This window comes from Cetorhinus maximus, chromosome 6 (genome assembly GCF_964194155.1).
Source record: "Cetorhinus maximus chromosome 6, sCetMax3.hap1.1, whole genome shotgun sequence".
In the NCBI taxonomy this organism is placed as follows: Eukaryota; Metazoa; Chordata; class Chondrichthyes; order Lamniformes; family Cetorhinidae; genus Cetorhinus; species Cetorhinus maximus.
The window spans coordinates 52,431,082-52,443,727 of record NC_135884.1 but is presented as its reverse complement, the minus strand read 5'-3'; the positions used below and the strand labels follow the sequence as shown (position 1 = coordinate 52,443,727).

The 12,646-nt window shown below is 46.4% G+C and overlaps 1 protein-coding gene across 4 annotated transcripts in view; it reads left to right on the top strand.

The window, feature by feature from the left end:
- The window catches only part of LOC144681763 (contactin-4-like), a 1,677,954-nt gene that overhangs the window by 1,485,762 nt on the left and 179,546 nt on the right, over positions 1 to 12,646 (top strand). For all 4 annotated transcript variants that reach the window (XM_078543733.1, XM_078543732.1, XM_078543731.1 and 1 more), the window contains exons 17-18: positions 234 to 304; positions 11,730 to 11,964. In XM_078543733.1, coding sequence (XP_078399859.1) covers positions 234 to 304; positions 11,730 to 11,964 — 306 coding nt within the window. The remainder of the gene's footprint in view (positions 1 to 233; positions 305 to 11,729; positions 11,965 to 12,646) is intronic.

Below are 12,646 nucleotides of genomic sequence, written 5' to 3'. Positions count from 1 at the left end.
ATATAACAATGAGAATGAATTTAAAGCTACAATATATTAATAAACACAAAGTTCATGACAAAAAACTATGATTATGAATATTGTATGGATAGCACCTTTGCATTCTTCTGGAAAAATAAGACAGCTAGAACATTTTGTTAAATAAGAAATGGGTCACATTGTTTATTTTCTGCAGACTTCCTGTTCAAGTTTCCTGTGATCCAAAGTTACCCATTCTTTTTGTTTCCTTACAGTTCCTGACATGGGTCCAGCTAATGTTAGCGGGGGAGGTGGCAGTCGATCTGAACTGGTGATAACTTGGGAGGTAAGCTCAATTTACCATCAGAAAATTAATTTTCAGAAATAGAGCTATGTAAGAAAGTCCACAACTATTGAAATATGAAACAATGAGAGATCCAGAACTACTGGATGGAATTGAGCACAATAATATATAAACAAAAGAATAATACTGGACAATAATAGCATTTATTTTTGCCCAATGATCCTAAATGCAGCTCCATATTTTACACACAAGGAAAAAAAAGAAGAGCAATAAAAAACCACCAGCCCCATTGAGCCCATGCCATCCAGTCAATGCCATCTGTCAACTTCAGACCTTGAACTCTCTCTCCATCCCCACCCCTTTTTGATCCCCTTTTTTCTATATTCATTTTTATTTTTAAATTTTTATTTAAATTGTTTACACTTATTTTCATCATTATTATTTTTAAATGTATTTCCATTTTTATTCATTGTTTAATCCCCAGCTTTTAGCCCATTTTTGATCTTTTTTCCCACCACCATACCCTCCCCCATCCCCACCCCTACTAGGGCCATCTGTCACTTTCCAGAGTATTTACCCTTGTCCGGCCATTATCACATTCTACTTTCCACTCTGAATGTCACCATAGCACCTCCTTTAGCCAGAACCACCACTATTAACAACCCTTTGACCTTTTGTTTATGACATCTTTCGCAATCTCTCCTTTGCCGCCACCTATCGCTGGCCTTCTATCCATCTTCACCTGTTCCACCCCACTTAAACAGTATATATTTCACCAAATTTCTACTTCCCTTTAGCTCTGAAGAAGTCATACGGACTCGAAACGTTAACTCTGTCTTTCTCTCCACAGATGCTGTCAGACCTGTTAAGTTTTTCCATCATTTTTTGTTTTTGTTCCATCTGTCATACCATCTACCCATACCCTGGAAATGTTGTCTCCTTGAAAAGGCAAATAAAAGAGCAAAAATTGTCGCCAATTTCGGGGAAATCCCTGGAAAATTCATTTCCAACTCAAATCAAGCAAGTTCAAGATTTCAGTTGCCCACGATATTCCAGTCTCGACTAAGTAGCAATTTGTCTCCAGTGTCTGGAAATGCTCTCTTTCATCAGGAATTTATCAAGGACTTTTTTAAGGGCTGTAGTGACTTTATACATACCACAAAACTTGATGGTTTGTTCTAGAAGGAAAATTGCTCTGCGTAAAATGCTACTTCCTGACATCCAACCTAACTCATTGCCTACAACTTTAATAGGCCTAATCCCTTGTCCTAACATCTCTCTCCATCCCAAATAACCTATGCAACTGGACTGTATCTGATTTATAGAATCAAAGGCCAGAATTTTTCCATCGGTGAGCTGGGGGCGGGGCACGCTTGCTGACATGAAAATGACGTGGGATGACATCGGGGGTTCCCCCCCCCGACGTCATCCCGCCCCAATTTAAATATTCAGGAAGGTGGGTGGACAGCGAAATTAAATGTCCGCCCACCGACCTGTCAATGGCCAATTGAGGCCATTGACAGGATAATTAAGCCGCTTAAAAGACCTGCCCGTCCAACCTTAAGGCTGGTGGGCAGGCCAGGAGCCCCAGCGGGATGAGGTTTCATGTCTGTTTAACAAATCTTTAATAAAATTTTTGTCATATTTATTAACAGTCAATCGAACCCTGCACCTGTGGGAATCCGGATATCAGGGCGAATCCAATGGCCCTTGAATCCTGGCTGTCCCAGCCCCGGGCGAAATGCACAAAGTTGTGTCCCATGGGGAAGATGCCATCTGTGACTTCATGGATGCATTTGTGGGTGGCGGATTGTGAAACCCCACAGAGGTCACCTGTGGAGCCCTTAAAGGAGCCACTGGCATAGAAATTGAGCACCGCGGTCATTTTCACAGCCACTGGCAGTGGATGCCGTCCATGTCCTCTTGGCGCCAAGTCCTGCAGTAAGTGGCAGATGTGAGCCACCAGGTCCCTAAACACGCGCAATCGTCGGCGACACTGGTTCTCAGTCATCTGCAGGAATGGCAGGCGGTGTCTATAGACCCTGGGTGTTGCTAGGTGCCGACCAGCCACGGCTCACTGTCGCTCCTAGGCAGTGTGTGCGGGAGCCCCTGCTGCCCCTTTTTCATGAGGTTGCTACTCTTGCCTTTGCACAGCCAGGCACCTCAGTCGCTCTCTCCTCAGTCTTCTACAGCTACTGTAGGCCATCAGGCATACAGCTAGGTCACCAGGATCCATGATCCTGACGTGGTCCTCCTGCAGTATGAAAGAGAGAGAGACATGGTTATCATGGCTGTACTTAACACCTTTCCTTGCCCTGTGTGACTGCCCCTTAATGCTTCCCAGAGAGTGCTGGTCACCCCTCGGATGGCCAGAGATGAGTGTACTGCATGGCTGCCCTGTCAACCTGCGACATGGGGGACACTGGTCCAAACCAGGATGCTGAGATTGTAAGGGGCTGTGAGTGCCTCTAGCAGTGACTGCTGCATGGCCAGTGTTGGCGAAGAAATTGTACAATGTGTGCAGTCCAACTGCACCGCGGTCCAATAAAGTGGGGGCGGACTTGAAGTCGGTGCCGGGGGGGTCAGGGGGCGGCGGGGGGTGGGTGGTAAGGTCTGGAGCACTTGATGGCCCTTTGTTACCTCCGTGTTGCTTGCATGGGTGGGCAGGCTAGGAGCCCAACCCCAATCATATCACTGTGGCTGCATCTGATCTGTCTTAGTTGCAGAGTCATGGTCCCTTTATACAGGTGCCCCTAATGCATGGCCACTTCCCTCATCTACCCTGACCCCCACCTCGATTGCCTGTGCACGGGATGCAGCACCAGGGCAGCACAACCCGCCAGACACCCCCCACCCCTCAGCAGTCACCTCCAAGGCTGGCCAGCACTTGCCCCCAGACACCCTCCACCCCTCAGCAGTTGCTTCTGAGGCTGGCCAGCACTTGCCTTTGGACACGGCCCACCTCTCAGCAATCGCCTCCGAGGTTGGCCAGCACTTGCCCCCAAACACCCTCCACCCCTCACCAGTCGCCTTCGGGGCTAGGCATCAGTTTCCCCCGCCCACCCGGCGCCCCTGAGGCTTGTAAACAACGGCTGAGCTGTGGAGAACGCTACTGCTCACTCACCTCAGTTCCCCCAAAGTGAAGGCCGCCAAGTGCAAGTCGTCTGTGCGCTGTTGTGAAACACATCGGCGTGTATTTCCCACTGACATGGATGGATGATACGGCGGGGTTCCAAGAGCCTGCCAGGATGGCCTTTTAATTATAAGCTAATGTATTACAATTAGCTCCCGGCCGACTGATGGTGGGAAACGTGGCCTGCCATTGGCAGGCTGAGTGGACAATTGCAATCTGCCTTCACGCCGTCAGGAGTTGGGACCCGCCCTATTTTCCACCTATCACGCCCGCCACCCGTGGGCTAGGGAAATTCTGCCCTAGGAGTTGTATAATGTGGTAACATTCTGCGCACCTTTGTCTGCACCCTCATCAGAATCTCAATATCTTTTGTCATGTTGGCGGGGACCAGAAATGAACACAATAAAAACTCAGGTTTTTACAACTTATGGATAACGATACCCCTCCAGATCCTTCATCCCCTTTCCTTCCCTCTGACACATCCTTTCCTCTAATCCCACCTCTTGCCTTGTACTCACAATATCATCTGACCTTCCCCTTTCTGAGGCTGAATGACCTGTGCTTAACAAAGGACTCCATTGTATCCCCTTATACCCCCACTTCAATGAATTTCGAGCTTGCATGACATTGAACTCTTCTTCTGTCACCCTCGCCTCCGTGCTGACCTCCTTGGGCAAGAATCCTCTCCCACCGCCCCCCCGGCCTCCTACCACTCCCCCCCCCACACACCCTTTCACCCACCTCCAGTGTTCTCCATCTACCTGGACCCATCCCTCTGGCCTCTTACCCGCTTTTGATCTTTTTATTGAGAACTGTGGGAATGACATCAGCCATCTTAATTTCTCTGCTCCCATCATTCATTCTAACCTGTCTTCCTCTGAACTTGCTGCACTCCATTCTCTCAGGTCCAGCCTTAACATTGCTATCAAACCTGTTGACAAGGGTGGTGATTTTGTCTGTCACATCTGTTCCGATGATGCCACTTTCCAAAATGGCGCTTCTGGCATGTCTTCCTTCTTCCTTAACCAAGGTTTCCCCCCAACTGTGATTGATAAGGCCCTCAGCCGTGCCTGACCCATCTCTCATGCCTCTGCCCTCACACCTTCCCCTCCCTCCCAGAACCATGATTGGGTCCCCCTTTTCATCCCACCAGCCTCCACATCCAAAGGATCATCCTCCGTCATTTCCGCCAACTCCAGCATGATGCCACCACCAAACACACCTTCCACTCACCCCCGCCCCTGTCAGCATTCCGTAGGGACTGTTCCCTCTGGGACACCCTGGTCCACTCCTCCATCACCCCCAACACCTCATCCACTTCCCATGGCTCCTTCCCATGCAATCGCAGAAGGTGCGACACTTTACCTCCTCCCTCCTCACCATCCAAGGGCACAAACATTCCCTTCAGGTGAAGCAATGCTTCACTTGCACCTCCTTCAATTTTGTCTACTGCATCCGCTGCTCCCAATGGGATCTCCTCCACATTGGGGAGACCAAACGCAGACTAGGTGACCGCTTTGAGGAACACCTCCGGTCTGTCTGCAAGCATGACCCAGACCTTCCGGTCACTTGCCATTTCTACACAACTCATGCCCACATGTCCGTCCTTGGCCTCCTGCAAAGTTCCAGTGAAGCTCAACGCAAACTGGAGGGACAGCACCTCATCTTCCGACTAGACACTTTACAGCCTTCTGGACTTAACATTAAGTTCAACAGCTTCAGACCATGAACTCTCTCCTCCATCCCCACCCCCTTTTTTATCGCCTTTTTTCGACATTCATTTTTATTTTTTATCCACTTGTTTTACTTTTATTTTTATTTTTATTAATTTAGCTGTAGTTTTATCCCCTTTTTTATCCCATTTTCTATCCTTTTTCTCCTGATCTTATCTCCTCTGGAGATCTTCCCTCCACAGCTTCCAATCTCATAGCCTCCCAACCCCGGGCAGCCCGCTTCTGCCTCCTTCCCAAAATCCACAAACAGGACTGTCCCGGTAGACCAATCATGTCAGCCTGTTCCTGCCCCACGGAACTCATTTCTTCCTATCTTGAGTCCGCTGTCTCTCCCCTTGTCCAGTCTCTTCCCACCTACATCCGCGATTCTGCTGATGCCCTACATCATATCAACAATTTCCAGCTCCCTGGCCCTAACTGCCTCCTCTCCACCATGGACATCCAATCCCTCTACACCTCCATCCCCCACCAAGATGGTCTGAGGGCTTTCCACTTCTTCCTTGAACAGAGGCCTGAACAATCACCATCCACCACCATTCTCTCACTGAACAATTTCACCTTAAACTTGTCTCACTTCCTCCAAATAAAAGGTGTGGCTATGGGTACCTGCATGGGTCCCAGTTATGCCTATCTCTTTCTGGGGTATGTGGAACATTCCATGTTCCAGTCCTACTCAGGCCCACTCCCACAACTCGTTTTTTGGTACATGGATGACTGTTTTGGTGCTGCTTCATCCTCTCGTCTGGACCTGGAAAAATTTATCAACTTTGCTTCCAATTTCCACCCCTCTATCACCTTCACATGGTCCATCTCCCTTCCCTTCCTTGACCTCTCTGTCTCCATTTCTGGTGATAGACTGTTCACCAATATTCATCACAGGCCCACTGACTCCCACAGCTACCTCAACTACAGCTCCTCACACCCTGCTTCCTGTAAGAACTCCATCCCATTCTCTCAGTTCCTTCGCCTCCGTGTATCTGTTCCAATGATGCCACTTTCCAAAACGGTGCTTCTGACATGTCTTCCTTAACCGAGGTTTCCCCCTCACTGTGGTTGACAGGACCCTCAGCCGCGTCCGACCTATCTCCCGTGCCTCTGCCCTCACACCTTCCTTTCCCTCCCAGAACCATGTTCGGGTCCCTTGTCTTTACTTTTCACCCAACCAGCCTCCCCATTCAAAGGATCATCCTCAGCCATTTCTGCCAACTTCAGCATGATGCCACCACCGAACACATATTCCCTTCACCAACCCCCTCCTTCCCTCTTCAGCATTCTGTAGGGATTGTCCCTTCCGGGACACCCTGGTCCACTCCTCCATCACCCCCAACACCTCATCCCCTTCCCATGGCACCTTCCCATGCAATTGCAGAAGGTGAAACACCTGCCCCTTTACCTCCTCCCCCCTCTCTGTCCAAGGGCCCAAACACTCCTTTCAAGTGAAGCAGCGCTTCACTTGTACCTCCTTCAATTTTGCCTACTGCATCCGCTGCTCCATATGTGGTCCTCTACGTTGGGGGGACCAAACGCAGACTGGGTGATCGCTTTGCAGACACCTCCGGTCTGTCCGCAAACATGACCCAGTCGCTTGCCATTTCGACACACCACCCCTGCTCTTATGTCCACATGTCCGTCCTTGGCCTGCTGCAATGTTCCAGTGAAGCTCAACGCAAACTGGAGGAACAGCACCTCTTCCGATGGGGTACTTTACAGCCTTTAGGATTGAACCTTGAGTTCAACGACTTCAGACCATGAACTCTAGTCTCCATCCTCACCCCCTTTTTCTAATCCCCTTTTCTCTACATTCATTTTTACTTTTTATCCACTTATTTTTATTTTTATTTTTATTCATTTATCCATGGTTTTATCCCCCTTTATATCCCATTTTCTATCCTATTTTTCCCCCACCGCTGCCCCCTCCCCCTGCCTCATCTCCTACAGGGCCACCTGTTACTTATTCCATGTTCTTTCACACAATGCTACTGTTGTTCTGCTATTAACGCACTCTGCTTTCTTACCTTTACTATTAGCACCTTTTTAGCACTAACCACTACCATTAACACTCCCTTTGTCCTTTTGTCCATGACATCTTTGTCCATCCCTCCTTTGCCCCCACCTATCGCTGGCCTTCTGTCCAGCTCTGCCTGCCCCACACTGCCGCCCCCCCCCCCCACGCCCCTTAAACAGTATAAATTTCATCACATTTCCACTTCTCTTCAGCTCTGAAGAAGAGTCATATGGACTCAAAACGTTAACTTTGTTTTTCTCTCCACAGATGCTGCCAGACCTGCTGAAGTTTTTCCAGCATTTTATGTTTTTGTTTCTAATGCAATTTATCAAATTAGGATTTGATTTCAAATCAGTTTTCAAATTAGGATACCAAAACTCTACACCGTATTCCAGATGTTTCATGGGATATGAGCATCGCTGGCAAGGCCAGCATTTGTTGCCCATCCCTAATTGCCATTGAGAAGATGGCGGTGAATCACCTTCTTGGACTACTGCAGTTCATGAGGTATAGATGAACCCACCGTGCATTAGGTAGGGAGATTCAGGCTGTTGACTCAGCAACAGTGAAGGAACAGTGATATAGTTCAAATTCAGTTGGGGGTCAATTACGTTGAAAGCAGAAAACCAACCACTGATCCCAATGGAAATTTATTGAAGGAAAAGAATAACTAGGAAATGTTAATTTTATTGTCAGTTACAGACCCCCTCCGGAATTTTAACCAGGCAAAATCTGGGTGAGCAACAGTTAAAATGCCCCATGAAACTCATGCCCCTAGGTCCTGCTGCCTTCCTGCAAGCCCCAGTATTCACCTCTTTGAAGCAGGTGAGTGGGTCCCAGAAGTAAGTTTATTTTAAAATATCTTGTGGGCCAGGAGGAGCAGGCCTCCCCTACAGCCCCACCCTTCCAAATGCTTATCTTATTGCCGGGGATCATTCACTCGTGTACCCAGTGTGCCTGAAATTCCATCCTGTCTGCTCGCCTTGGGTTTGAACAGGAGGCTGATTCCAATCATGTAGATGAGGCCCAGGAGTTGAAATCTATTAACCCTCACACTGCAGTAGGCTGGATGGCCCTGACTGCACCAATCCCCCTCATCCTTAAAATCACCCCCTACTATTTTTCAAATAAAATTTATGGAGGTGAGTTTTGTACCTGAGATGATGGCTCTCGCATGTTTCCTCATGCAAAAACCCCACTGGACACCTGCCATTTTGAGTCTCCGAGGCTCAACATGATGGCAGGACCATCTTCAGGCTGCCACCCTCCTACTCCTGGATGCCAATCCTGGAATTTCACAGGCGTTATAAATTCAAGTTCAACCAGAACTAAATGTATGTTTTCTAGGACCTGGTGTAGGAACTGTTGAACAACCTGCTCTTTCAGTAGAAAAATGGGAAATGTCGCCTCTCCTGTAAGTAAACATTTTGGGTGGAGCACCATAGATTGAAGCTCCTCCCTTTGTATGCATAGTAACGATCAAAAGGAAGTCAAATCCATGCATGCTGAGATTCTGTTTTATCGTCAGGCAACTGCAACACAAAATAGAATATTGGTTTTGCTTATTTTATAGTGTGTAGTGGTCTAAAGCAAGAAAATATGGCCCTTATTCATATTCATGCATTACAGGGGTTGTGCACACATTTATGCCCCAAAATTGAGTGCCTGCTGTTACAAAGCAAAAGGTTAAGTATAGAATTTTAATGAATTGATGTAAAACTAAATGCAAATGATCTTTTTCATAATTATATCCAGTTATAATGAATACAGTTTCAAATTACAGTTAAATATTAAGATGTTTCTCACTCAAAATTGAAATGCAACATACCTCGATATAATGCTTCAGCGTTTATAATGATGTGAAGGAGCAGAAAGCAGATCCAACCTTTGAACATTAATTTAAGAGGCTTATTTTGAGGCTACATATTCTGTGTGGATTTTCTCATCTTTGCAGGCCTGTAAATTATTGCATGGCTGAAATCATTATTATTTCAATACGGGATTACTAAACTTATCTCAGATCACTGACAGCTCCAACAAAAGCAGATGATATAACAGGATTGTGATATCATTTCATCTGCATTGAATGTATGTGCATTGATTATGGTAGACATTAAATTGCATAGGCAAAAAAAAAATGAATTTGTTTTAAAATCCTTATCCAGTTTAATTCTTCTCTGCTCTCTTTGAAGTTTCAGTGTGTTTTTTACTGCTCTAATCAATTAAAACTTTAAAGAAAATTAAGTATTATCACTCTTAACCATTTTTTCATTTTTCGCAAGTTGTCCAGAATATGTAGCCATTAAAGCAAGACACTAATGAGTGAGAAAACATAAAGAACTTGCATTTATAAAATGAATTTCATGTCACCAGGACATTTCAAACTGCTTCACAGCCAATGAAATATTGTCGAAATGTGGTCATTGTGGTTATGTAGGTAGTTGCAGCAGTCACTTAGGGCACAGTATGTTCCCTCAAAGAGCAAGAGGTGAATGCCTAATTGAACTATTTAGTCATGTTGGTTGAGAGAGGAATGTTGGCAAGAACACCAGGATAACTCACTGCTTGTCTTCTAAGACTTGCATTGGGATCTTTTTTACTGAACTGAACAAGCAAATGGCTTCAACATAACATTTCATCCAAAAGAGAGCCACCAAGTATCAGCCTAGATTTATATGCTCGAGGTTTGAGGTAAGGTTTGAGCCCATAAACTCTGACTCAGCAGCGGGCATGCTAACATTGAGATGTACAAGTATCCCATAGTGCGTCTTAGCCCTGATTCTCCATGACTCTCTGTTGAGAAGAACCTTTCTCTCACTTGGTGCTTCTGGCTGTAGCACAGATGAGTTTGATAACTTGGAGAGTATTGTGGCCATGACTTTCGCTCTTCCATTTCATTTCAGAGTGTTGGATCGCTTGTATAGTGTGCCAGCTGAGATAGTGTTATTTCAGGATCCTGAGTTAATCAATGCGGCAAAGTTTAGATAAAGTAAATCCACCAGGAAGATTACCAGAAATATTTTTGAACCTGTTTTTTATTCCACAGCTTGGTGTTTGGGCTGAAACTGGTTTTAAAAAAAATAGCCTGCAGATCTGCAAATCTTTTGTAAAGGCTTTGCTCTTGTATTGATCAGTCTACTGGTTGCAAAATGGTGCAGGATCATTCTGGTGCCCCATACAAAATGTTTGAAAAATGTAAGGCAGGCATGAGGAATTCTGTGCCTCTGGGAAATTATTAGTCTCAGGTCACAACAGAACATTCCGTAGTTGTGATCATGTATTCAGTCTCATTACAACCTTGGTCCAAACATGGACAAAAGAGCTAAACTCCAGAGGTGACGGGAGAGCGACTGCCCCTGATCTCAAGGCATCATTTGACCAAGTGTGGCATCAAGGAACCCTAGCAAAACTGGAGTCAATGGGAATCAGGGGGAAAACTCCCCACTGGTTGGAGTTATACTTAGCACAAAGGAAGATGGTTGTGGTTGCTGAAGGTTAATCATCTCAGTTCCAGGACATCACTGCAGGAGTTCGTCAGGGTAATGTCATCAGCCCAACCATCTTCAGCTCCTTCATCAATGACCTTCCTTCCATCATAAGGTCAGGAGTGGGGACGTTCACTGATGATTGCACAATGCCCAGCACCATTCACAATACCTCAGGTACTGAAGCAGCCCACGTCCAAATGCAGCAAGACCTGGACAATATGTAGGCTTGGGCTGACAAGTGGCAACTAACATTTGTGCCACACAATTGCCAGGCAATGATCATCTCCAACAAGAATTAATCTAACCATCGCCCCTTGACTTTCAATAGCATTACTATCGCTGAATCCTCCACTATCAACATCATGGGGGTTACCATTGACCAGGAACTGAACTGGTCTAGCCATATAAATACTGTGACTACAAGAGCAGGTCAAAGGCTAGGAATCCTGCACTGAGTAACTCACCACCTGACTTGCCAAACGCTGTCCACCATCTACAAGGCACAAGTCAGGAGTGTGATGGAACACTCTCTACTTGCCTGGATGAGTGCAGCTCCAACAACACTCAAGAAGTTTGACAACATCCAGGTCAAAGCAGCCTACTTGATTAGCACGCCTTACACAAACATTCACTCCCTCCACCATCGACGCACAGTAGCAGCAGTGTATACCATCTACAAGATGCACTGCAGAAACCCACCAAGGCTCCTTGGACAGCAACTTCCAAACCCACGACAACTACCATCTAGAAGGACAAGGGCAGCAGATGCCCCCCTGAGCCTCTCACCATCCTGACTTGGAAATATATCGCCGTTCCTTCACTGTCACTGGGTCAAAATCCTGCAACTCCCTCCCTAACAGCACTGTGGGTGTACCTACACCACAGGGACTGCAGCGGATCAAGAAGGCAGCTCACTATCATTTTCCCGAGGGCAATTAAGGATTGGCCTAGCCAGTGACGCCCACATCCCATGAACAAAAAAAGTCACCTCCAGTTTCTTTCAGATTCTATATGAAACAACTTGTGATGTTTCATTATTGCACATGTGCAATACAAATGTAGTTTGTTGCTGTTTCTTTTATGTAACTCTTTTGTCTTTGCTTTTCAGCCTGTGCCTGAAGAGTTACAAAATGGTGAAGGCTTTGGATATGTTGTTGCCTTTCGACTGCTTGAAACAACAAGTTGGATGAAGGCAGCAGTAACCTCAGCAGATGCATCAAGATACGTGTTTAGAAATGAAAGCGTGCCACCATTCTCTCCCTACGAAGTAAAAGTTGGAGTGTACAATAACAAAGGCGAAGGCCCTTACAGCCCAGTAATCATTGTATATTCAGCTGAGGAGGGTAAGTAAAGAAACTTTTGGTCAGTTATCTGATAAAATCATTAATTATTGCCTCTTAGCTTTTAGTTTCCCTGCCATGCTATAATATGCCACCCAACATTCCCACACCAAATACATAGACAGATGACTTGCTGCCAATGGCACCCGAAGGCATCGAGTGCACTCAAAGCTATCTAAGACACTCAAAGCTATCCCGTGTGCTCAAAGCTATCCAATGGACTCAGCAATCTGCATTGAAAAATACAAGGAAATTAAACATGTAAATAATACCAGAATTTATTTGTTTTTTCATCGTCCAAAAAAGTCTCTCCACTATACAATACATGCTTGATAGCACACAGGGTCTCCGGGCCTATACTTGCAATATGCTCCTAACAACCCCTCACCCCCACCCCATTCAGTCTCAGGGTCTTACCACTCACCTCTCTCCCCACCAATCTTCAAACCCATGCCCTCTATTCTCCTTCCAGCCTCCGAGCCTTGGGCCCCACTCTTGCCGCTGAACTCCAGGCCCTGGACTTGGAAACTCCATCCATCCAACAACTCTCTCCAATGCCACTAACATCACCTCCCCCAGCCCCCCCCCCCCACCCCCCATACTTACCTCATTGCCGACACCATCGGTGCTCCCACGCCAGCTGTAAAACTGCATCAGGGCCGGCCTCACTGTCAGCTACAGTACT